Here is a 27,204-nt window from a genome sequence, read left to right on the forward strand (position 1 = left end):
CAAAAGGCAGCCAGCAAGCTTAGGGTGAGACGAGGGAGCAATTTTGCAAATTAAGTCTAGCACCAAAAAGATGAAAGACCAGGCCTAAAAAGAAATTGGATTCTAGGAAAGTAAATATTTTATGAAATATTGAAAATGTATCCCTGTCCTAGTTTAAGTTGCCTACAGCTCACATCATCAGAGGCAGAGCTTTGAGAAGAGCGGGGAGCATTTTACAGGCTGATAAAAAGTATGGCAGGCTTATAGGTGATTTTAAAAACTTATTTGTGAGATACCACCTCACACCAGTCAGAACAGCTAAAATTAACCAGTCAGGAAATGACAGATGCTGGCAAGGATGCGGAGAAAGGGGAACCCTCCTACTCTGTTGGTGGGAATGCAAGCTGGTGCAGCTACTCTGGAAAACAGTATGGAAGTTCCTCAAAAAGTTGAAAATGGAGCTACCCCTATGACCCAGCAATCGCACTACTGGGTATTTACCCTAAAGATACAAACGTAGTGATCCAAAGGGGCACATGCACCCTAATGTTTATAGCAGCAATACCCACAATAGCCAAACTATGGAAAGAGCCCAGATGTCCATTGACAGATGAATGGATAAAGAAGATGTGGCAGGGGCGCCTGGGTGGCTCAGTGGGTTTAAGCCTCTGCCTTTGGCTCAGGTCATGATCCTAGGGTCCTGGGATCAAGCCCCGCATCGGGCTCTCTGCTCAGCAGGGAGCCTGCTTCCCTTCCTCTCTCTGCCTGCCTCTCTGCCTGCTTGTGATCTCTGTCCGTCAAATAAATAAATAAAAATCTTAAAAAAAAAAAAAGTTGTGGCATACACACACACACACACACACACACAATGGAAAACTATGCAGCCATCAAAAAACAAAGTCTTGCCATTTGCAACGAAGTGGATGGAACTAGAGGGTATTATGCTAAGCGAATTAAGTCCGTCAGAGAAAGACAATTATATGATCTCTCTGATATGAGGAATTTGAGAGGCAAGGGGGGGGGGCTGTGGGGGGAAAGGAGGGAAAAATGCAACAAGATGGGACCTGGGAGGGAGACAAACCATAAGAGACTTTTAATCTCAGGAAACAAACTGAGGGCTGCTGGGGTGGGGGAGGGATGGCGTGGCTGGGTTATAGACATTGGGAAGGGTATGTGCTATGGTGAGTGCTGTGAATTATGTAAGACTGATGATTCACAGACCTGTACCCCTGAAAAAAAATACATTATGTTAATAAAATAGTGTATCATAAAAAAAACAAACTTGTGAGGCTCATGTGTTAGATCAGTATTTCCTAAAGCTATTTGAGAAGTTTCAGTTTATTTTGCTCATGTTTATTTTATTTTTTAAAGTTTTATTTGAGAGAATGGGAGAGGGAGACAGAGAGAGAGCGGGAGAGGGGTGACAGTCAGAGGGAGAAGCAGACTCCCTCTGTGGGACTTGATCCAGGGACTCCAGGATCATGACCTGAACCGAAGGCAGTCATATAACCAACTGAGCCACCCAGGTGCCCTTTGCTCATGTTTAGTAAGGCTTTCCTCAGGAAATAATTAGTTCTGAAAGTTTCCAAAGCTCTTTGGAAACTCAGCCAAGACACCACTTTTTGTTGTTGTTGTTGTTGATGGAGAGGGTAAAATAACCCAAATTATTATGTGTCATTGAATGAAGAACACCAGCCTGGGCACATTAATGTGTGGATAGGAGAGGAAGCTTGGTGAAGATGTTGAGGACGGCTGCGCGTACTGGCTTGGCTTAACCTCTTCAGAGTTCCAGTCACCAATAATCACATTTCAGATCATCACAAAAGCCCAGAGATTCCTGACGACCTTCCCATGGGCTTTCTCAAATATATAAAAGACCTTGATTCCTTGAGAAGACAGTTCCCATTGCAGATCACAATCTTGCAAAACTTCTACAACACCCACACAACAAAAACGTAAGGATATGAGCTTTATATAGAAAGAGAATCTTGCGGGGTGCCTGGGTGGCTCAGTGGGTTAAGCCACTGCCTTCAGCTCAGGTCATGATCTCAGAGTCCTGGGATGAGTCCCGCATCGGGCTCTCTGCTCAGCAGGGAGCCTGCTTCCTCCTCTCTCTCTCTCTGCCTACTTGTGATCTCTCTCTGTCAAATTAAAAAAAAGAGAGAGAGAATCTTGCTTAATTATCAGTTGTAGAGCTAGAGCTTCAATTTCTTTTTCCCCTACCCCCAGGGCCATGAAGGGGTGATGATTGGGATTAAGCTGCCCACTGCCTTACTCAACCAGCCTCATTTCTGGACCTCTACTACCTTGTGAGGTTCCAAAACACACTGTGTGCCATTCCCCACCTCTCTGCTTTTGCATATGCTGTTCCTTCTGCCTGGCACTCTCTGCCCTGCCTTAGCCTTCTAACAAGCTTCTGTTCAACCTTCAAAACCCCCACTGAAATGACACCATTTGGTGAAGTCTTCCCCGACTCCACAGAGAATCAGTGGTTCCATACCAGCTGGTACAAAGCTTATCCCATTCTACAGGAATTGTTTGTTTTCATGTCTGTCTCTCCCCCCAGATCTGAGAATTCCTAAAGGATAGGGCTGATGATTTATGTCTGTGTCCCCAGCCCTGGCCCAGTGCCTGGCACGTTGTGGATACTCAGCCACTGCCAGCTGACCAGAAATGGATTCTCTTTCCTGTAACCAGCAGAGTGTTTTGCAAGGTGACTGACCAGGATCACAGAACAAAATGGAAACCATTCCTAAAGGGAGCCCTGGAGCTCTGCCTGGTATTCAGAACTAAATGCAGAAAACTGCTAACAGTCAATGTTCGTGCTTGGAAGGCACACAGCATTCAAAACTTAATGGAGACCATTTGCCTAGAATCTATTTTAAGAAGATTACATGTAAGGAGAATTTTTCTGATCATGTGATTAAGCTCCAGAACATGAATTTGAGGAAGTGACAGGTACTCCCTATTGAAGAGCTGCATAATTTATGTATTTTGGAAAAGACTGTTTGGAGTGAGTAGGTAAACATGAACAGAGACTTCTGATTGTAAGTTTATGTAATAGAATTGCTCATCTCTGGGCACTGGACACGGGGTGGGGCTTTGGTAGCTTCCCGTGGAATGACGTGGCCCTCCGTGAACGGGTGTTGGGGTTGGATACGTAACTGTCACTTCTCTGCACAGCTCCTCACAGCTTTGCCTCATTTGCAAACATCTGAGGGATTAGTAAATATTAGTAGATATGTGTTGTCGGTAAATAGACTGTGAGAACTGCCAGCACCTGCTGGTGCTAAGTCCTTGTGCTCCTTTCTGGCTCCGAGTCTTCCTCTCTGCCTCCTTGTTCCGCAGCCTCTTGGCATGGATGTGGGGATATCCTGCTGTACCAAAAGAGGACTGGGAGACAAAGGAAGAAAGGGGGCAGGTAACCTTTAAGGGGAAAGGAAGTGGGTATCATAGTTGGTTCCATTCTGTGCTGGGGGTTCCCTTGTAGGGCACTTTGGGGGGATGGAATTTCTTGAACTGCATGTCAATCAAAGCAACAGTAGGTTTGAGAAAAGAGGGAAGGATGACACAGGAATGTGAAAGAAGTGATTGCTGAGGCTAGAAACGATTCTCACCCACAAATTAAAATGGGCAAAAGTTCAACATTAGGTTATCAGAGAGAACCATGAATTTATATTGTACATTTGTACCTTTTTCAAGTTTAGTGCAATTCCTTCATTGTATATCTTTTTTAAATCAAGATTTTATTTATTTGACACAGACTGAGAGAAAAGGAGAAGCACACTCCCAGTTGAGCAGGGAGCCCGATGCGGGACTCGATCCCAGAACTCTGAGATCATGACTTGAGCCTAGCAGACACTTAATCGACTGAGCCATCCAGGTTTGAGCCATATATTTGTTGTATATGGCTATATACATATATACATATGTATATGGAGACACATATATATACATATGTATATATGTATACATATACATATATAATATACAGATATATTTGTTGTACATCTCAAATAGTCTCACTACTTTATTAAATTTTTTATTGTGATAAAATAGACATAAGACTTACTATTCTAATGATTTTTAAGTGTATGATTCTATGACAATAAGTATTATTTACATTGTTGTGCGGCGGTCACCACTATCCACCTCCAGAACTTCATCTTCCACAACTGAAATTCCATATCCATTAAACACGAACTCCCATTTCCTCCTCCCCCAGCCACTGGCAACTACCATTCCACTTTCCATATAAATTTGAATACTCTAGGCATCATATAAGTGGAACCATACAATACTTGTTTTGTGACTGGCTGGTTTCACTTAGCATGTTTTTAAGATTCATCAACGTTGTAGCATTTGTCTCACTGGTTAATTGTTATTGTTGGGGAGGGGGAGAGGCACAGGGAGAAAGAGGGAGAGAATCTTAAGCAGGCTTCATTCCCAGCACAGAGCCCCATATGGGGCTCAATCTCGCAACCCTGATAATCACGACCTGAGCCAAAATCAAGAGTCGGACGCTTGACTGACTGAGCCACCACTGTTTCATGAGTGCATCTTGCAAAATCCTTTATTTTTTTTCTTTTAAGATTTTATCTGAGAGAGAGTGAGAGAGAGTGAGCGCGTGCATGAATGGGGGGAAGGGCAAAGGGAGAGGGAGAAGAAGATGCTCCCCCACCCCGATGCAGGGCTTGATCCCAGGACCCCGAGATCATGACCTGAGCTGAAGGCAGATGTTTAACTGACTGAGCCACCCAGGTGCCCCACAAAATCTTATTTCTTAAAGTATCTCCTTGTGTAGATAAAGTAGACATCATCATCTCTAGTTTACAGTTGGAGAAACTGTTGAAGAGTTTGTTGAAGAGAAACTGTTAAGAGTTGAAGAGAAGATAAGTACATCAGATATGACTGGATGCTTTTACAAATCTGTATCCCCCTATACTCTCTCCCTCACAACCTTCTTTCTTTTGTCAGAGCCCCAATTTTGTTCTCATATTTACTGGCAAGCTATGCCAGGGAATACTCTTAGCTCCATGAGTAAATCTTGATTAGTTTGACTCAATCACAGTTATCTCAGTTCTTTTGCCAATGACTGGTTTAGGTGATACACTTTTGGCCAAGAGACATAAGAGAAAGCTGAAGCAAGACCTTTAGAAAGAGTGCCTTTACTTTTACAAATAGACATAAGAAGAAACGTCCTAGTTTCTGCTTCTCAAAGTGGTCACCTGTGTGGGTGATGCTCGGAGCTCGGCAGCCATCTTGTCACCATGGGAGGAGTTAGCAAATGTTGACATGGCAGAGGAGAGAGATGGAAGAATGTGATCCTTGATGATATGAATAAGCTGCTGAGTTAATCAACACTGGAACTCCCCACCTTCATCTTGAAACTTATGTGAGATCATAAATTTCCTTACTGTTTAAAGTGCTTTTAAATTTTCTGTATTTACAGCTAAAAAAATACTCAATGATTTTGAAGGATAACAGCTGAGCAGGAATGCAGAAGATGCAAGTTTCACTCCCCTTTTCCACTGGATGATGCTAATGCCTCAGGACTGGTCTTTTGCTATGCGATCTCCCAACCTGTTGTATTATTTCTGAACTGTTGGCTGTGGGAAGTAATTTTTGGTGAAAAGGACCTGTGGAAGATTAAGTTCAATTTTGAGGAAAAAGTTGGAGGCACTGGAGAAAATGACAAGAGACACAGAGTGACAACTGCCTAGCGCATTACAACTGGAAGGATGGTGAAAAATGTTATTTGGGAACGATCCGCTGAAACATAACAGTCAGGTCTGATGAGAAAGGCTAGATGGAAAAAAGCCAGCCAGTGAGGCTATAAGAGCCAGGGAGCTTTTCCTTCCCATGGGAAGCCCAGCAAATCTTGGAGAGGTGGTATGAAGCAAATGGGAGACAAGGGCATGACATGAAGATGGCCAGGGGAAGGGCTTTGAGACACCAGAACTATTCGGTGCTGCTAGAGAAGTAACATAATTATAACTACATACTAAGCTGACTCCAATGCTCACTTAAGCCTGTGATAGATTCTATTAGCTACTTTTTATAGTTTACCCAGAAGCTTTCTTTTGGCAAGTGACCTGGGTATGTGATCCAGGTTCGGACAATCATAGTTCTTCATTGTCCAGGCAAGTTGAATTGGTCCAGGTGATGAGCACACAAAAGGGCCAAAGTCCTTCCTGAAAAATAATACATGGATTTTGAGAAAAATAAGGTGTTTTTTGCTAATAGATAAAGAGAACCAGAGATGAACAAAAATGAAAGGCAGATGAAAAAGAATTAGGTGGCCCCAGGTTCTCTGTGTCTGACACTTAAAAGGCCTTAGTTTCTATAGTGCTTGGGGTAAATAAATAAAATATTGGGGCACCTGGGTGGCTCAGTGGGTTAAAGCCTCTGCCTTCGGCTCGGGTCATGATCTTGGGGTCCTGCATTGGGCTCTCTGCTTAGCGGGGAGCTTATTCCCCTCTCTCACTCTGCCTGCCTCTCTGCCTACTTGTGATCTCTCTGTCTGCCAAATAGATAAATAAACTCTTAAAAAAATGAATGAATAAATAAATAAATAAAATCTTAAAGAGTCAAGGAGCCATCCCAATGTGGCAGGTTATATTTTTCAGAGATGGCCACTGTGATATATCCCACTCTGATTATCTAGGGTTGTGTCTGTGTCCCTTCCCATTGTAACTGGGCAGACCTCTGTGACCACCAGGACAAAAAAATATGGTGAGGTGATATCATGTGACTTTCAATGCTGAGTCATAAAAATCTCATGCACCAAAACCTTTGATTTTGGAGCTTTGACACAAAACTTGAAGAAGCCAAGTTCATACCCAAGGCTATGCATGGGGGTCAGGCTATCGGATCAGCTCCAGCTGAAGTCCCAGCAGACAGCCAGCCTCAATTGCCAGGAGTAAGACATGCCCAGATGACTTCAGCCACCAGTCACCCTGAGCTTTTGAGTCCTCCCAGCTGAGGCCCCAGGCACTGTGGGACAGAAACCAGTCATCTCTATATGACATACGTTCCATAAGCATAATAAAATGATGGTTTCAGGCCACTAAGTTTGGGGATGGTTTATTTATAGCTACAGTTAACATGAATACCCAGTGTCCTTCTCAGTTACGTGAACCAATACATTCTCTTTTTTGCTTAAGCTAGTTTGGATTAAGTTTCTGTCACTTGCAGCTATAAGAAATTTGATTCATGTACTCTTTAGTCTGTAGGTATTATTCACTGTTGCAGATCAGTTATTCAATTTACCAAAAAAATAAATAATAAATAATTTTCATGTGGTCTTCATGGAGAAACTACAGAAAAAATAGTGAGAAGGATAGAAGACTCAGAATTAAGAAAAGGGGCTAAGAAAAGGGCCCTCTTTTTGCTTTCTTCAACCTGTGAGTCCATGGGTAATGATATACCTTACTGCCTCATTTAGGCCATTTAATTTTTTTTTTCACTAGTGTTGAGTTCTGGCCACTGATCAGCTGAGTGACCTTTGACAAGTCATGACACATTGCTGGGTCTATTTCTTTTTTTAGAGAGTTGTAGTGGAGGAGCTATTTCTTCATCATCAAAATGAGGGAATGAGGCTAGATGTGATATTATTATTGAATATCTATAATTAAAATAATAGAGGTCCATTATTTTATATATATTAGTGATAACTGTGTTATTATGTTAGGTGTTTTCCCCATATCACTCATTTTACTCCTATACAGCAGCTGTTATTAGACACTTTCTGGTCCTTTTCTGGACTGAGATTTCATCAATACTCCTTCTCTTGTGCCCCTCACTCTCTTAACTCGTTGAGGACATGTCATGTGTGACAAGTTTCTGGTTTTCCAGAAAATTATGTTCAGATTAGAAAAGTAAAGCTGGACTAGACATTAAATTATTATGGTCTAAACTGAGGGGCACACCACACAAATACAATAGGAGTAACATTTGTTATCTGCTGCCATGTAACAGATGACCACAAACTTAGCAGCTTAGAACAACACACATGTATTATTTCATAGTTTTTGTGGGTCAGGGGTCTGGACTCAGCTTAACTTAATCCTCTGTAGGGTCTCACAAGCCTGCAATCAAGGTTTTGGGCAGGCTATGTTCCTTCCTTGGAAGGATCCCCTTCCAAGCTTCTGTGGTCATTGGTGGAACTCTTAGAGGCACTGGACTAAGGGCCACCATCTTCTTGCTGTCAGATAGGGACAAGTTTCCAAAGAGTTCCGTTCCTAGAGGCTCCTGCAGCTCCCTGCCATGGGCCTTCTCCACAGGCACATCAGAACATGGAGGCTTTATTTCTCAGAGCCAGCAGGAGACTCCTTCATCCTAGTAGGCTAAGAAGTGTTATACAATGGAACTGTTTGTATGGGAGTGACACGCATCACCTTTGCCACATTCTGCTGGGCAGAAGAAAGTCACAAGTCCTGCCCACAGGCAAGGGGAGGAGATTACACAAGAGTGTGACTCACTGGGAGGTGGTGGTGGTGGAGTGTCCCAGGAAGGTGTGTTTGCCACAGAAATTTAGGAAAAAAAGGTAAGTCAGAGTGAAGTGGACTCCCTCAAGGGAGGCTTTATGGAGGGACTTAAGCTAGAGTTTAAAGAAGGAGTAGAATTTAGACCCCGAAAGAGGGAAAGAGAAGAGGCAGACTATCTAGGATCAAAGGACCATACACATATGAGCAAAGGTATGAAGGTGGGGTTCTCTCTTAAGTTAATGTCACACAAAAACCCAATGGAAACCTGCTGACTTCTTATATTACAAAGGACAGGAGGATCTTTTTTTCTCTTCTTTCTTTACTTATTTGAGAGAGAGTGAGAGAAAGAGAGAGAGAGAATGAGCATGGAGGAGGAGCAGAAGGAGGAGCACACTCCCCAGTGAGCAGGGAGCAACTCCAGGATCAAGACCTGAGCCAAAGGCAGACACTTAACCCATTGAGCTACCAAGGTGCCCCTCTTTTCTTTTTCCCCCAAAGATTTATTTACTTATTTGGGAGAGAGCTGGGGAGGGGGTTGGGGCAGCACAGAGGGAGAGGGAGAGAGTCTTAACCAGACTCAGGCTGAGCACAGAGCCCCAGGCAGGGCTCCATCTCATAACCCTAAGATCAAGATGTGAGCCAAAATAAAGAGTGGGACGCTTAATTGATTTAGGCGCCTAGGAGCCCCAGAACATTTTTTTCTCTTTAACCAAAAGGAAGCTGAATATTAAAGAGAGTCCTGGCTGTGGTGTCAGAAAATTTGGGTTCATGGTTCAGTTCTGCTATAAACTAATAGTATGATTGGGGCCTGCTGGTTAGCTGAGCCTACTAGTTTCCTGTGGATGCTTCTATTTATGTTGCTATTGTGAGGACTTTGTAAGCTCTTGGGTGGGAAGTGCTCTATACACATTCTGGGTCCCATTTCCAAAGGCAGCTTCAGCGAGTTCCAAGATCCCACTCTCTCCAAGATCCCATCTCTCTCTGGCTCTCTGGGAATCCTCTTTCTCAGTCATCACCTAAATGGCCAGGGAGAGGCGCACTCTCCAGGTTCTGGCCTTGGCACCCCTAATCACTTTGTTATCCGCTCTGCCTGGTGTGCTCCTCCATCACCACCCACCACCCTGAGCCCACGCTCATCAATCCATGCTGGGGCCAGACCCCTTCCCCAGTGCCAGACTCACGAATCCAACCAATCCAACCTGGATCTCCCCGAAACCCCTCATATCTTTCTCCTACCCAGAACAAACTCATTGCCCTCCCTGCAAGCTTCTTCCTCTTCCTCCTGGTCTTGGGAAATCACACCACCAAGTCTCACCTCTTGGGACATTCTTTCCTGCCCTGGCCTCACACCTGAGCTCCAAGTGATGCCAAGTCCTCTCTGCCCAGTATGACCCTCCAGTCACCACAGTCCAAGCCTCCCTCTTGTCAGTTCTCACGGGAATCAGGGCACCTGGTTCTCAACAGATCCTTCTGGCTCAGTTTGTTCTCCACACTTCCTGCTGGATGAACTTTCTCAAGCACGAATTTATGTCTCAAGCACGAATTTAATAATATGTCTGCTCTGCTTTAAAGCATTCAGAGGCCCCTAAATACTTGGGAATGATATTCAAACTCCTGGACATGATTTTCAATGTCTGAAATCCTCTCCGATGTGATTCTTGCCCACATCCCCTCGCCTCTGCTCCAGTCCTACTGAACTGCAGTCCGTTCTCACGTGGCACCATGTTCTTTCAAGTCTCTGGGTTTGAATGCACTGTTTCTCTGGTCAGAAATACCTGACCACACCATCCTTCTCTGCCTTGCCAGCCCTTCTTATCCAGAATTACCCAGCTTAGCTGCTCCATTTTCAAGGCCTCTCCTAGGGGCACTCTTGCCAGCTTGTGCAGGCCTCTATCACAGCTCTCGTTACTCCACAGACCCAAAGCCTGGGTTGTAACTGTTTTTTTTCTTTTGCTCTCTTCCTAGTTGTGAGTTCTCCAGAGCAGTAATGGTGTCTTATTTTAGTTTCTTATTTTGATGCTCTGATCACCTTTTCTTCCAATCTGATCCTTTCTACATATTTTATGTAGTTATATTTTGAATAGGTAACACATTCATCTGCCTAACATCTACCATTCAGATGTTACAAAAAGCTATATAATGAAGTCTCCCTTCAACTGCTGTCCCACTCCAGTGGTCCAATCGCCCTCCCCAGAGGCAATCAACATTATCAGTTTCTTGTGAATACTTCTAGGGATATAAATATGTCTAGACATAAAAACATATCTGGGGCGCCTGGGTGGCTCAGTGGGATGGGCCGCTGCCTTCGGCTCGGGTCGTGATCTCAGGGTCCTGGGATCGAGTCCCGCGTCGGACTCTCTGCTCGGCCGGGAGCCTGCTTCCCTCTCTCTCTCTGCCTGCCTCTCCATCTACTTGTGATTTCTCTCTGTCAAATAAATAAATAAAATCTTAAAAAAAAAAACATCTATGGTTCCCCTTTTATACAACAATGTTATCATGTTCAACAGACTATGCTGTACCTTGTTTTCACTTATGTACTGTATCCAGGAGATCATTTCATTTCAGCACATAAAAAGCCTCCTTATTCTTTATTTTCGGTTTTCCATTGTGGTTGTACCCTAAGTTAATGAACATTGGGTTACTTTCAGTCTTTTGCAAATACAGATAATACTGCAATGACTCTCTTCACAAAAATGTCACTTCACACACAAGTGTAACAGTAGAATGAATTCCTAGAAGTGGGGCTGCCAGATCAAGGCGTACGTGCATTTGTGAGTTTCACCATGTCATACTGCCCTTCATGGAGTTTGCAGATAACATCTTCTTTATCTTTGTATCCCTAACACCACTGCAAAGTCTAGAACAGAGCTGGCATTCAGTATATATATATATATATTTTTGGTCAAATAAACAAACGAAAAAATAGCTCTTTCAGTGGAAGCTCCCGTTTTCCTTTCTTTGATGTCTAGTGGAAAAAATCTATGCCCATATAGAGCTCAATTCAAACCAAATGATTGTAGAGTATTACTGTAGAGCAAAATTCTTATTATTTCAACTTGCACTATTTTCCCTATTTGTGCAATTGATATACTTCTTCATCAGGTTGGTTATAAAATAAGATCATACTAACTTCTATGTTCTAATATAATAGCTGAATCCTCATCCCACATTTTGTGAGATGTCTTAATTATTCTACTACTCTCTTCCCCCACATCCTGAGCAATTGCTAGAAGCCCATACACAGTCCACAAATTCTTTCAGGTGGTTGCTTGTTGCTTTTATATGTCATCAGACCTCTCTCTGCAACGTAACTTTTACTGTCTTTTTTTTTTTTTAAGATTTTATTTATTTATTTAGTTGAGAGACAGAGAGTGTGTGGGGCAGGGCAGAGGCAGAGAGAGCTGGAGAGAGAATGTGAAGCAGACTCTGCGCTGAGTATGGAGCCCAACCTGAGGCTCGATCGAAGGACCTCAAGATCATGACCTCAGCTGAAACCCAGAGTCAGACACTCGACAGACTGAGCCACCCAGGTTCCCTGATTTTCTTTTCTTTTTTACACTGTGAATCCCTGTAGCTCCTCCTGGATTGTTTACTAGCTCTATGGATTCTCTACGCCTGTTTATTCATCTATAAGTAGGGCACATTATAGGATTGTGAAGATTAAATAAAATTATAGATGTAAAGTGCTTAGAACAGTGTTGGGCACATAGTAATGTTGAGAGAAACAGTTCTTTATGGGTCTCTCATGCTTCTACCCATCTTCCTGGGTATGCCAAAAGTGCAAGACCCTGACTGCTCTTCACCAGGGTCAATTCTCAAGGTTGCATTTAGAGTGAGCAACTTTAAGGAAAGAAGTAATGTCTCCCTACAGGACAGAGAACAGGTTTGTCATTGCTTCCTATGAAAAGGCAGTTTTCCCCCAACTCAGTGTTCCTTGGTTGTGCACAACCAAGTAAGTGCACAGCCTTCATGTGAGCCCTTGTAAGACCTGGGGGAAGAGGAATTGACACAACTGTTGAAGCTCATGTTGCTTCCTGTGTGGTAATAGCCCTTTGTCTCCGACCCAGTAATTCTGTGTCTTTTGTCAGCATCCACAAAACAGTAACAGACTGGGCACCTGAGTGGCTCAGTGGGTTAAGCCGCTGCCTTCAGCTCGGGTCATGATCTCGGGATCCTGGGATCGAGTCCCACATCGGGCTCTCTGCTCAGCAGGGAGCCTGCTTCCTCCTCTCTCTCTCTCTGCCTGCTTCTCTGCCTACTTGTGATCTCTCTCTGTCAAATAAATAAATAAAATCTTTAAGAAAAAAAAAAAAACAGTAACAGACTAACTTATGTCGAGTCACAGACATCAGTCAGGAGGGTAAACTGAAATACCAGACTCGAGTACTAAGTGCTTAAGTAAACTATTTTCATTATTTTGGCTCTTGCTCTTCTTTCTTGCCTTTGCTGGGCATTCTGCACACTCTCTGTGAGTGTGCATTTGGGTAGGTAGCTGAAAAGCATCAACTGGGCCATTGGCCAAGAATTCTACAGTGCTGTTTGGGGAAACAAAATAAATCAGAAATAAAGGATTACTTCAAAATCATTGCCCAATTTAAATTATTACTTAGCCCCTCTAATATCCAGTTCTAAATCGCCGAGACTGTAGTTTTCTCTGCATACATTTTCTGTATACTTGGAGTATAGTTTTTATATAGTTACAACACGTGAAAGTTGCGAAAAAATAACCGGGTCTTATTTCCTGTTAGCTAATAGCTGAATGAGTTTGGGCTCTCTACAGTTCAGTTTCCAAATAAGTGAAATACAGAAATGAATTCATGATCCACTCAGCTCACAAGGTTGTTGGGGCCACGGAATAAAATAATGTATGCTAACACAGAAGGTACTGAACAAATGAGTTGTTATGATTTAAGGTTGCAACTTAAGGCTGTCGAGTCACAAACATCAGTTTATCCTAATATTTTGCTTTAGAGGCTACAAAATGAGTTCTGAAATGAAAGAAGAAAAAAACTTGACCGCATGTCAACAGTTGAAACAGTCCGCCGCACTCGATGCAGTGTTAGTCGCCCAAACTACAACTCCCGTCAGGCTTTGTCCCCGAACTACGTCACACATAACCTCCGCTCCGCCCCGGGCCCTGCCCTCACCCCCGCCCCCACCGTCCAGAAACTACAACTCCCAGGAGGCGCCACGGGCCTAACCGTCCGTTTCCCCCCGCCCCCAGCCTCCCCTTTACCCCCTCCGGCGGCTCTGTGACGGACTCGGGTCCCGCGGGTGGCGGAGCGGGCGCGCGCGTAGGGGGGTCGCGCGGCTGCTGAACAGAGCGAACGCGCGCGAATAGGGAGTGGAGGCGTAGGGGGGCGGCGGTAGGGCTCGCTCGCTCGCAAGATGGCGGACGAGGACGGGGAAGGGATTCACCCCTCAGCCCCTCACAGAAACGGGGGTGGCGGCGGCGGTGGGGGGTCCGGGCTCCACTGCACCGGGAACGGCGGCGGGGGAGGCGGCGGCCCGCGGGTCGTGCGCATCGTCAAGTCCGAGTCCGGCTACGGCTTCAACGTGCGGGGCCAAGTGAGCGAGGGCGGGCAACTGCGGAGCATCAACGGGGAGCTGTACGCGCCGCTGCAGCATGTGAGCGCCGTGCTGCCCGGGGGGGCGGCCGACCGGGCCGGGGTGCGCAAGGGGGACCGCATCCTGGAGGTGTGAGTATCTGGGCGCCCGCCGCCCCACCCCGCCCCGCCCCCTCCGGCCGTCCCTGCATCTCACTCTACCCCTGTCGCGCTCAGGCCCCACTGTCCCCCCCTCCCCCCTCCAGCCCCGGAACCGGCCCTAGGGACTCCGTTCCCCTCAGGCCCCGCACCTCCTTGGGGTTGACCCTTTCACCTCCCGGCTCCCAGGGTTTTCGCAACCCGCACCTCCCTACTTGTAACCAGTCTACGTCCCTGCGCCCCCGCTGTTTTTACCCCTGCCCCCATTCTTCTGCCTTCTTTTCGGCCCCATTGCTTTACCCCTGGGTATGCCGCTCTCTTCCCCTCGCTGCCCTCATAATGGACTTCTGTCCCCTGCTGACGGAATCTCCTTTTCTGACTCCCCAAGTTTTCATCTTAAGCATCGTAGTTTTTGTTCGCCGCTGCGGTCAACCCTCATGGACCGTCCCTCTGTCCTCTAGACCAAGTAGGCAAACCTGTGATCGGCTCCCACTTTTCCTGCGGAAATATCATCCCTCTACTGCACTCCTTTTGCTTTCCTTAGTTACCCTCTCCCGTGGTTAAGCACCCCCTCATTTTTTCTATCCTGCCTTGTGTCCCTTTCCCCCCCTCCCTTTTGATTTCACACTCCCAAGAGGGTACCTTCTTCTCTGATCCTTGCTTGCATGCCTTTGTTTTTGTTTTTGTTTTGGTGGTGGAGGAGGGTGTCTCTGACACTAGTTTCTTTACACTATTGTGTAAAGAATATCCCATCTCACACAAGCATTTCGAATCTAGTGTCTACCATTTCCATGTACCTCTGTGAGCATCCGTATTCTGAGCCCCCCCCCTTTTCTGATCTTCATTTTTGCACCAAACTCCTTTTTAGTCAGGATTATGGTGGAGCTCTCCTTCATTCCTGCTTCCCCCCAAATTATGCTCCTCTTTCGGGTCTTTGACCTCCTTACTTTATTGGGGCATGCCCTTTATATTCTCTCTTACTACATCCTCTTGTGATCCCACGCTTGAGTTTATCCTATTCTTTATCTCCTCCAGGCTGCTTTCACTTCTCAGTTTAGGCTCTTGCTGCTGCTGCAACCCATCCTCTTCCTACTGCAGCCCCTCCACCTTCATACTCCTTCAACCTTACTTCGCACTGCATCCCAGAGCTCTGCTGCCTTGTCTTCCTGTGTTTCTGTGCAGACCTCCTCCATCACTCTCATCCAGGTTTTACCTTGATGCCTTTATACTTTGTATTAAAATTTATATAGTGATTGCTGGTTGACTCTCATTACCTCCATTCTCCTCAGCAGTCTTCAATCCTGTATCTCTTGTGTTCTTACTGAACCTTATTTTTTCCACACTTTTGCCCTCTCCCTCAGTGCTTGGATTTGTCCTCATGAGGTCTTTCTCATTTTTTATAAATGTTATTTTAGTTATAATTTCCACAACCTTCAGTCTCTCCTGTAGGAAAACAGTAGGTTTGCCGAAGTTTTCAAAGAGGTTAGTATCATGAGGATCTAGCCTATTTGAGGAGTCCCTCCCTTTTTATTTACCTCATCACCCCTGCCCTTATCCTCTACACACTTTCTCTGTGGAACTCACTCATTCTGTTTACTCTTACCTTCCACCTGAAGAAAGAGTAGCTCATCAAAATAATTGTTTGGAGCTATTTAACTTTCCATTTATATTTTCTTTTTCCATTAATGTTCTATGTGCTCTTTTCTTATTCTCTGGTGATACATTCTTAATCTTTGGGGGCCTGGGCATTCAGATATAGAATGGAGTTGTGACCAAAATTTGTTTCATACCTGGGCATCTAATTCTATTCTTTCTAGATAACTAAAAATCTGTGGCTGATGTTTCCTTCTGATAGAAGCTCTTGTAATTGTCATTTTCCTCTCCCTTTGGAAGTTAACTTTGGATCCAGGTGTTTATTTTTAAATTTAAAATTGAAGTATTTATTTTAAATTAGAAATTTATCATAAAGTTCTACATTACTCTTTATAAGAACTAAAGGAACTAAAAAAAAAAAAACTAAACCAAAAATAATTCTGTAGATGACTACAGCTAACATGATCAACCATTTCAAATATATACGTGTGTGTATATTTATATGTATATAGATATATATATCAACTAACAATTTTATAACAGAATCTTGACATAAATTAGGTACTGTAAGGAATACTTCAGATGATCCCTTAGGACAGATGGAAGGACTTGCCTCAGGTCCATGTTCCAGGCTAGGCCCATTCCTCCTCCTAGAGAGAAAACATTGAATTTTGGTGCATACGTGGTGGTGAGTAGTCTTAAAAAAGACAAGAAAGTGGGCAGGACAAAAGAATGCTCTTTGCTTAGAGAACCTTACTCTGGAGGTTTGTGATGATCAGACTTTTTCCTGGCAATGGTTTCTCACCTTTCAGCTGTATTTTGATTTCCAAATTCTGTAAAGCTTATTTGCTACTGTTGTGGAAATGGTGATAGTTGCAACACGGAGTCAGGCAAGTTGTCAAATTGTCTGAGACTTCAGCTCTACAGCCTCTTTCCTTCTTCCAAAGTCTTTATCTTCTCCTTAGGTTTTCATGTGAAGGAGGAAATCAGCAATGGAACAGACACAGTTCTTGAGGGATATCTATGTCTGTTACTTGTTTTGCTTCTGTTTAGGTTGATGCTAATTTTCCTGTAGCATTCTTTAGGCAGCACTCCTTAGAGCTTTTCTTTGTCTTCTACAGGTTCCTTAAGTTAACCTCTTTGTTGCCCAGGAAAGTTTTGCATGTTACTGAAGTGCCAGGTGGGATCAGGGTTAGGCATAGGTAGATTATTATTGTGTAGACATAGTTTACATGAAGTCATAGGTGGATGTCTGGACCTTGATGATTGCTGTTTAAGACTTGTCCCTATTTTAGATGCTTTCCTGCTATCTACAAATTATTCCAATTTTCATATATTGTAGTCATTTGGGCAACTGATTGAGTTGTGGAAAGAACTGAGTAACTTTGAGATTTAAGGGACTAAAGTCTTGGATAAGAGTAAGAACATTGATTTCTTTGTATTTTAAAGTCTGTCTGACAAAGGTCCTGTCCTCATTGAATCTTAGAACAGTCATTAAACTAAATTAAGTATGAATTAGTTTGTCCTTTTCCCTTCAAAACTGACTAGATTCTAACTGCTTTGCAAAGAGTCATGTTGCAGGATATGAACAAGTCCTCTGGACTCTAAATTTTACTTTAGATGGAAAATTTTGTGCTAGCAATGTTAGTCTCCACTTTGTAATTTTTCCCAGTGTAACATATATTGAATGTTTCCCTTTGATGTGTATATACCTGGAGGGATGGTTTCAATAAGTAGAACCAAAATGCATATGTCTTTGCACTAATTATATAGTATGTGCAGTAATATTTGACTTCAGGTTAATTTTCTTAAGGTTAAAGTATTTCCAAAGGCTCTTGACTGATTTCTTGAGAGGTGCCCATAGAAGGGTTATAGTTGTGGTACCATCTTTATTTTTAAGTGATTAGGCTTATCTGTTAAGTAGTTTGTTTTATCTCTTTGGTATTTGGGTGGTGTGGTCTTTAATAAGCATGGACCCCTAAGATTGCTTGCAGGCATTTAAAATCCTGGTATATTTGTGTGGGGTAGAGTTTATGCTTTTCCTCTTCATAGTGTCAAGATAATCTACCCATCGACTTTCCCTTGTTAAAGTTACACTTGATCTTAGCCAAAAGGCTGAGAAGTGATTCCCTTGTTAAAAGTTAAACCATAAGAAAAAAAATTAAAGCTGTATATATATATCTATGTCTATATAGATTTGTTTATTGGGAGTTCACTTTATAGGAATATCTCATGGGCATTCCTTTTTTTTTTTTTTTGGCTTCATTTAGTGTGAAAGTTTGGAATAAAAAGGTTGGTGCCACAAGAAATATTTTTACAAGTTACGTGTGAGTCATTTAATGTTGACTGCTAAGTACCTTCTTAGGAGCTGCTTTCTCAATTATAGATGAATTCTATTTGGCCCAGTTTTTCCAGGTAGATTTTAGAAATGATGTTTGAAATCATGGTTATTGATCAAAGGAAAATTTTATGGTACTGATTCTTATGCTTTAGTGAACATAAAAATCACTGGGTGTGTTTGTCAAAAGTATCGATTCTTGGGCTCACACTTTAAGGGTTATATATGATTCAGTAGGTCTTGCATGGGGCCTAGAAGTCTTTATTTTTTTACTCCCTTTGCAACCCACACACCCAGCCCATACCTGGAGCAACAGGTTCTAGGTCTTGAATTCTTAGTTTATTTTATCTTCGTGGTTATATTGAGAGTTATGAGCTAAGACTATACTAACAAATAATGATTTTTTTTAGACTCCTGAACTCCAGCCCTTAGAAAATCAATTCAATAAGATAGTAGACTATTATATCTGCTCATTTAGACTTTATTTATTTTATTTTTTAAAAAAGATTTATTTATTTATTTATTTGACAGAGAGAGAGATAAAGAGAGATCACAAGTAGTCAGAGAGGCAGGCAGAGAGAAAGGGGAAGGGAAGCAGGCTCCCTGCTGAGCAGAGAGCCCGATGCGGGACTCGATCCCAGGACCCTGACATCATGACCTGAGCCGAAGGCAGCGGCTTAACCCACTGAGCCACCCAGGCGCCCTGCTCATTTAGACTTTATTCAATCTTTCTAAATGTTGTAATAAAGGTATGTGGTGAAGGGTTAGAACAAGTTAATAAAATCCTTATATCACTTTGCACTTTTAAAATTTTTATTTATTTTTATTTTTATTATTTTTTTATTTGACAGATCACAAGTAGGCAGAGAGGCAGACAGAGGGTGGGGGGGGAGCAGGCTCCCTGCTGAGCAGAGAGCCGGATGTGGGGCTTGATCCCAGGACCCTGGGATCATGACCTGAGCTGAAGGCAGAGGCTTTAACCCACTGAGCCACCCAGGCACCCCACACTTTCTTTAAATTAAAGATTTATTTTAGAGAGAGAGTGAGCGAGAGAGGGCACAAGCAGGAGTTGGGGGGGGTAGGTAGGGGGAGAGAGAGAACCTCAAGCAGACTCTGCTGAGCACAGATGCGGGGCTTTATCTCCTGACCCTGAGATCATGACCTGAGCTTGAAAATCAAGAGTTAGATATTCAGCAACAAGAGTTGAGCAGTCAGGTGCCTGGGTGGCTCAGTCAGTTGAAGTGTCTGCTTTTGGTTCAGGTCCTGATTCCAGAGTCCTGAGATTGGCAGGGAGCCTGCTTCTCCCTTTCCTCCCTGCTTGCTTATGTTCTCTGTTGCTATCTCTCTCTCTTTCAAATAAATAAAATCTTTAAAAAAAAAAAAAAAAGAGAGAGAGAGACATTCAACAAATTGAGCCTCCCAGGCACCCCTCACTTTGCACTTCATGTAATGTGTTACAATTTGCATAGTATTTTTATATTTGATTTTTACAACAGCCTTGTGAGATAGGGAAAATATAAATTCCTTGAGGATAGGGACTACTATACCCATGTTGTTTCCCTAGTCAAAGGTCTAATGGCACATACAAGGTATTATTCAGTAAATATTTGTTGAATGAATATAGGAGTATTATTTGTCCCTTTTTCATAAGAGAGGAAACTGAGTATTGCAGTAGTGAATGTTAACCAGAATTAAACCCAGGTCTTTGGATTCTAAATCCAGTATATTTTCCACTTCTTTGTTTTCTCAGCTATTTTGGCTGTTAATAGTCAACTATTCTTGACTGAATGGTCCCTTAAAATTCTTTTTTTTTTTTTTTAAAGATTTTATTTATTTACTTGACAAAGATCATAAGTAGGCAGAGAGGTAGAGAGGCAGAGAGAGAGAGGGAAGCAGGCTCGCCGCTGAGCAGAGAGCCCGATGCGGGGCTCGATCCCAGGACCCTGAGATCATGACCTGAGCCGAAGGCAGAGGCTTAACCGGTTACATTGAGCCACCCAGGCGCCCCGGTCCCTTAAAATTCTTAAAATTCAGTCACATCCCTATAAACTTGAATAGCATTTGAGCTTTGGTTCTATTGTGAAATGTAACTGTCTTATATCATTATTTACCCTGTCTCTGATTGTTAAATTGGATGGGTTACAGGGAACCAAAATGGCTATTTGTTGCTCTTGTTTGTTGATACTCTTTATTGGTTATCAGTGAAGAGAGCCTGATATAATCATAATTGCAGTCCCAGGAAATACTTTTAATTCCCTAGGTAATTGAGGTAGAAAACAGATAAAACTAAATTTGAAAATAGCATTTATCTTTCTCTTGGAAATCACTTCCACAACACCGCTGTTACCAGGAAAAGATCTGTTGTTAGTAACAAGATTTGTCTGGTTCATATAAATTATTGTGAAGAAGGCTTCTCTTTAGCCCCCACTGACTAGTTTGTTTCGGGTGAGAGGGTTTGTTACCATGCTCTTAAGGATAATTATTTTTTAAGGTAAGTTCGGTTGGGAGTAATTCTTATGATAAGCAAAGAGACTCAGTTGACAGCAGACACTTAAAATTTATGATCACTGCCCTGTCATGCCCTGAGGTCATGATCTCAGGGTCCTGGGATTGAGCCCCGCATTGGGGAGCTTAGCGGGGAGCCTGCTTCTCCCCTCTCTCTGCCTGCCTCTCTGCCTACTTGTGATCTCACGCTCTCTGTCAAATAAATTAAAATAATAATCATAATAAAAATAAAAAGTAGGCTCCATGCCAAACATGGAGCTTGAACTCATGACCCTGAGGTTGAGTTGCATGCTCTACGGACTGAGCCAGACAGGTGCCCCAAAAATATTTAGGCAGTTTTAAAATATCTTTTTAAAAACTTTCAAGTCTCTGTAAGAGATATATTTTATATTAGAACCAATAAAATACCAAAAAACCCCACCTGAACCAAGTTTCAATAAACAATATTTAGTGTTCTTGTGCTCTCTGGCATTTTTTAGTCTGTTCAGTATTTGAGAGTTTTTTGTTTTGTTTTTTGAGTGCTGATGGTGATCCACATGAATTTCATGACTATTAGGTTATGATCCACAGTTTGAAAAATAGTGATTTAGGGTATCACTTTTCTGGTATGGCCCACTAATATCACCCCATCTGGTTTAGCAATTAAGCACAAACTATGTGTAAATTACTGTTAGGCTTGTATGAATCACAGAGTCCCTGCATCTCTGCCCCTGAGAAGTTTAACACTGCAGTGGGGTAGTATACAATTTACTGTGTGTAAAGCAAATGAATTAAGGGGAGATAAAGAACACAATGGGGTTTAAAGGAAAGAGTGATATGGTTGAGATGATTGGTGGGTAGATCGGTCACAGAAGGCTTTTTAAATTGTGATTGAAGGACAAGTCTAATTTCAGTAGTCAGAGAAGGGTGAAGGAATTCATAGGCTGAGGAAACTGTGACCAAAGGGAGGAGAATATGAAAAGTTCTTGGGATAACAAGAAATCTAAAGTTGCTATTTGTAGACAGTTGGGCTTGAAGTTAGATCAAAAAGGGCTTTGAATGCAAAGCTACGAAGTTTGGATTCTGTTCTGTTTTTGAGGTCAGAATATAATTATATGTGCATTAATACCTAGGACTCTCTGTGCATTTAGTTTTTATTTAATTATTTACCCAAAGAGGTTGAATAACTTCCAAGGCCAAAGAGGAAAATCACTATTAGAATTAGAAGAATTTGGGGTGCCTGGGTGGCTCAGTGGGTTAAGCCTCTGCCTTCGGCTCAGGTCATGGTCTCAGGGTCCTGGGATGGAGCCCCGCATCGGGCTCTCTGCTCAGCAGGGAGCCTGCTTCCCTTCCTCTCTCTCTGCCTGCTTCTCTGACTACTTGTGATCTCTGTCTGTCAAATAAATAAATAAAATCTTAAAAAAAAAAAAGAATTAGAAGAATTTCAGAGCATCTAGTCTCTTGGGCTATCTTATACTATATAAAGAAGGGAACTAAGAACAACTAAGCTCTAACACCCATAGCTGGGAACAGCTGGTGAGGAGCTGGTTGCCTTTAATTTGTATAAGTTTTACTTCACAATCTAGCCTAGCTTGTCTAGGCTTCTCTTTTTAAGTTTTCTTTTTTTCTCTTTTTAAGTTTTTTTTTTTTTTTTTAATTTATTTATGTATTTGGGAGAGAGAGGAGAGGCAGGGTGAGAGGGGCAGAGGGAAAGAATCTTCAAGCAGACTCCATGCTGGGTGCAGGTTTCCATGTGGGGCTCCATGAGGATCTGACAACCCTGAGATCATGACTGTAGCTGAAATCTAGAGTCGGATGCTTAACCCACTGCTCCACCCTGGCCTCCCATTTCTCTTTAAGCTTAAAATGAGTGCACTTACTGTTGTGTTCACAGTTGGTAAGTTTGATCCTTACATGCTGCAGACCCACTGTGCTCTGCCCTACAATGTTCTGTTTTAGCTGTTCTAAGAATTCCTAGTCTGCTCCTCTGATTTGAAGATGCCTCCTTTAATTTAAATATTTGGTTTCTGCATATAGCATACTGTTGGGAGTTGAGGGGACTGAAGACAGACAGCTTAATATAGTACTAAGATTTACATGTGCTGTCTACCTTCAGAATGAAAATACATGCTTACATAAGAATTGGTGATGACCACAAAGTAAATTTTTGCTTTCTGTCTGTAATCTGAAGGGTACTTCAGGATTAAATTGTGTGATACGGTTTTAGTAAAATGCTAGGTAGTATGTATGTAGTCTCTTGTTTATAACTTAGTGTGCTCCCTGCTGTTAGTGTGCTCCCTGCTAAGCAAGTAAGGTTCTCATGGTAGTTGAGGAAATAAACCTATCTGCAAGGTATTGAAGTTGCAGAGTAAGAAATTGTATTTGAGTATCCTTATAGGTACTTCCTTCCATGAACTTAATTTATTATAAAAACATCTTTTAATTTTTTTATTTTTAAACTTTTTATTTTATTTATTTTTAAAAATATTTTATTTATTTATTTGACAGACAGAGATCACAGGTAGGCAGAGGGGCAGGCAGAGAGAGAGGAAGGGAAGCAAGCTCCCTGCTTAGCAGAGAGCCCAACTCGGGGCTTGATCCCAGGACTCTGGGATCATGAACTGAGCCAAAGGCAGTGGCTTAACCCACTGAGCCACCCAGGCACCCGAAAAAATCTTTTTAAAAATGATTTATTTTTGCTTAAGCTATCTAAAAGTGTAGGTTCTTGTGTCAGACCTCAGAGCAAAACTAAAATGACAGATCTATGTGTTCTGTGGACTTGAAACACAAGTAATTAGTTTACTTCTCTTTGGAAAAGTACAGAGTCTGCAGAGAGTCAGCTGCTTCTGTGGATATTCTCCCAGCTGTGTTCAAGCAGCTGATTACTTTTAGAGAACTATTCCAGGCGATTAACCAGGAAGTTGTTTTTTTTCCCCCCAAATACTGCAGTACTTTTATATTTATATGTCTGTCCTGTTTTAGTTAGGTTTATTTAGTATGTTTTAAAAAATTGGTATATTGGTTAAATTAATTTTTGGTGGTCTTGGAAAATGTGAAAGTTTTGGAAACTTCTTCCACTTCTTTTGCTGATTAGTTTAATCATTTAATCATCTATAAAGTTTATAACTTGTAAAGTGTGTCGTTTGTCGACTGAATGCATCATGGGTTACTTAATTTTTTTTTACCCAATGTTATTGTCATTTTGATTTTGGTAAGGTTAAAAACTACTTTCTGGATCTGTTTTCTCAAGATATGTAACTTGCATCTCTCTTTACTTGGAAACAGCAATGAGTTTTGTTCTCTGGCCGGTATTTTGAATCCAAGGAAATGTGACACTTATTTATGAGTTATGTGCTAGTAGATTATTTTAGATTTCCCTGCCTTACCCAGTTATCCTTTATATTGCTGATTCAGAAAAGGTCTTATTGTACCTTTCTTCTTCTTCTTTTTTAAAAAGATCTTATTTATTTATTTGACACAGAAAGCAAGAGCAGGAACACCAAAACAGGGGAGTGGCAGGCAGAGGGAGGGGGAGAAGCAGATTTCCTGCTGAGCAAGGAGCCTGATGAAGGGCTGATGGGACCCCGTGATCATGACCTGAGCTGAAGGCAGATGCTTAACTAACTGATCCACCCAGGTGCCCCTCTACACTTCTTTCTGTACACTCATGTATAGTACCTCTTGAGAGTAATTGAATGTTTAGGAAATAGCTAGTAGGATTCAGGGTGCAGGCTCTTGTCCTAGAACAAACTTACCCCATCACAAGAGGAGTCATGTTTTTAATCACATTATCTAGTAATCCAGAAATAGTAGTGAAATAGAACTTTAAAAAATTAAGATTTCTTCTTTGGTAATTTGTGTCACTTACAAACTAAGATTGTTGATAAACCTGGTTGATTTTATCCTTTAACTTTCATTATGATCAGTGTACCAAATTAAAAACATTTGGGGGTTCCATTTCAATTGGCCATGAAGGCAAGGGTCCAAAATACAGCAGATCTCAGACTTTCTGAGTTGGTGTTGGGAAATGATTTAAAACTGATTACATTTGTTTACTGTTCAGTAACTGAGGGGGGTTGGTTCTCAGCAGTAGTAGTGTACATGGGAAGCTATATTAGGCTAGGGAAACCATAATGGCTACTGGCAACTTTTTTAACCCCCACCTAACATTCATCATCCCATAATGTAAAGAAGTAACCCAATTTTCACATTCAGCCTTACTTTTAAATAGTTTAAATAGAACCATGCAATACTACATGCTGACCAAATGTTTAAAGACAAAAACTGAAAAACTAACAATCCTATCAAAACAAAATAAGTGATGTTGTAAATAGTTTTAGTATCAGAACTTTAAGACCTTACTGGTAATTCTTTAGCCTCTGTCATGTGAGGGAACCCACTGTACTTAATTTTTTTTTTATACTAAGTGTGGTGCATTTTGTTTTCATGGATGAAACAGTATAATTATAATAGATTATTCCCAGAATTTACGTGAAATAAAGACTCGCTTTTTAAATGTCGACATGTTTATTTCTTACTACTCCTTACTTCATTTTGCTATCCTTGGAGTCAGTGTTATTTTTAAAATTAATAACAGTTAGTTACTTTTATTTTCAACACATTTGAGTAAAAGAAAACATAGCCTCACTTTGAAATTGCTTATGTAATTGAATGCCATATTTTACTCTTAAGCATTATTTCTGTTACATTATAATAGAAAGCAAAATTATCACTAATATTAAAGTTTGAAAAATGTAGAGCTTGCATAATGTTTTTAGTACTTCCCCCTAAACAGTGAAACCAGTATAAAAGTTAAAAATAAGGAGTGGAATTATGGAAGTACATGAAGGAAAACCATTATTGAATGTTTTTTGTGCTAGTCTTAATAATTTTTCATTCATTGGCAGAGAGAGAGAGAGAGAGAGAAAGAGTACAAGCAGGGGAAGCAGCAGAGGGAGAGGAAGAAGCAGGCTCCTCCCCACCCTACAACCCTCCCCGAGCAGGGAGCAGGGAGCCCAATGTGGGGCTCTGTCCCAGGATCCTGGAATCATGACCTAAGCTGAAAGGAGTTGCTTAACCGACTCAGCCATCCAGGTGCCCCTTAAGGAAAAATTTTAATGAGTACTTACTACCTGAACATGGGATTAGACACTGGGGATAGAAAGATGAGTAACGTGTAGTCCTTGCCCTTAGGAAATTAGCTGCATGTAGCAAAGTTTATCCATTTCTCTACTGAAGGACATTTGGTTGTTTTCAAGTTTTTGTAATTATGAATAAAGCTTCTATGACATCTGCAGGCTTTTTTTTTTTTAAAGATTTTATTTATTTATTTGACAGAGAGAGATCACAAGTAGGCAGAGAGAGAGAGAGAGAGAGGAGGAAGCAGGCTCCCTGCTGAGCAGAGAGCCTGATGCGGGACTCGATCCCAGGACCCCGAGATCACGACCCGAGCCGAAGGCAGCGGCTTAACCCACTGAGCCACCCAGGCGCTCCCATCTGCAGGTTTTTGTGTGGACAAGTTTTCAACTCCCTTGGGTAATACCAAGGAGGACAATTGCTAGTTCAGGTGGTAAGATTATGTTAGTTTTGTGAGAAGTTTCCAGTCTTCCAAAGTGGCTGTACTATTTGGCATCCCCACCAGCAATGAAGGAGCATTTCTGTTAATCCATATCCTTGCCAACATTTGGTATTGTCAGTGGTCTGGATTTTGGTTATTTTATTAGGTGTATAGTGGCATAAAATTCACTCTTTTAATTATAAAGTATTGTAATATGTTAGAGAAAATTTGGAGACTAAGGAAAAGAAAAATAATCCCCCATCTTATCATCCTAACAAAACTACTTTTGGTATTTTGGCTTTTATGTAGGCATCTTATATAAAGTTGAGATCGTACTGTTATATATAATTTGTAATCTAATTTTTAAAATTAATACTTTATTTACCAGAACAGTTTGATTTACAAAAGAAAATATCAGAGAGTTCCCATATATCCTTCTCCCACCTCAGCCATATAATTTTTCCTATTTTGAACACCTTCATGAGTATTGTCCTTTTGTTTAAATTAAGGAACCAATATTGATGTATTATTACTAACTTAAGCCCATAGTTTGTTCACATTTCTTTAGTGTCTAGTCCTGATGTCTTTCTGTTCCAGGATCCCATCCAGGATACCACATTACATTTAGTTGTCATGTCTTTTTAAGCTCATTTTGGCTGTAACAGTATCTAAAAAGTCTTTGATGACCTTTTGATGACCTTAACAGTATCTCAAGTGTTTTTGATGACCTTTTGATGACCTTGACAGTTGTATTAGTCAGGTATACTATAGGATGCCTGACTACTGGAATTTGTCTGATTTTTTTTTTTTCCATGATTAGACTGGGGTTTTGTTTTGGGGGGAGAAATATTACACAGGTCAAGTACCATTTTCATTAGTTCAAGTGAGGAGTACATACTGTTATTATGATTTGTGATGTTGATCATCTGGCGGAAGTTGTGCTCAGCCCCTCTCCCCTACTGTACCCTTTGGATAGGAGTCACACCCAGCGTAGCTTACACTTAAGGAGTAGGGAGTTATACTTCTCCCCTCTAGAGTGTAGTATCTGTTTAATTTATT

General features: G+C 41.8%; 1 protein-coding gene across 1 annotated transcript in view; it reads left to right on the forward strand.

Moving 5' to 3' along the window:
- Positions 1–13,796: 13,796 nt before the first annotated feature.
- SNX27 (sorting nexin 27) overlaps positions 13,797–27,204 on the forward strand; it is a 65,963-nt gene continuing 52,555 nt past the window's right edge. The window contains exon 1 of the mRNA XM_044239241.1: positions 13,797–14,167. Within this exon, the coding sequence (XP_044095176.1) occupies positions 13,857–14,167 (311 nt within the window). The 5' untranslated portion in view covers positions 13,797–13,856. The remainder of the gene's footprint in view (positions 14,168–27,204) is intronic.

This window comes from Neovison vison, chromosome 2, assembly GCF_020171115.1.
Source record: "Neovison vison isolate M4711 chromosome 2, ASM_NN_V1, whole genome shotgun sequence".
Taxonomy (NCBI): Eukaryota; Metazoa; Chordata; class Mammalia; order Carnivora; family Mustelidae; genus Neogale; species Neogale vison.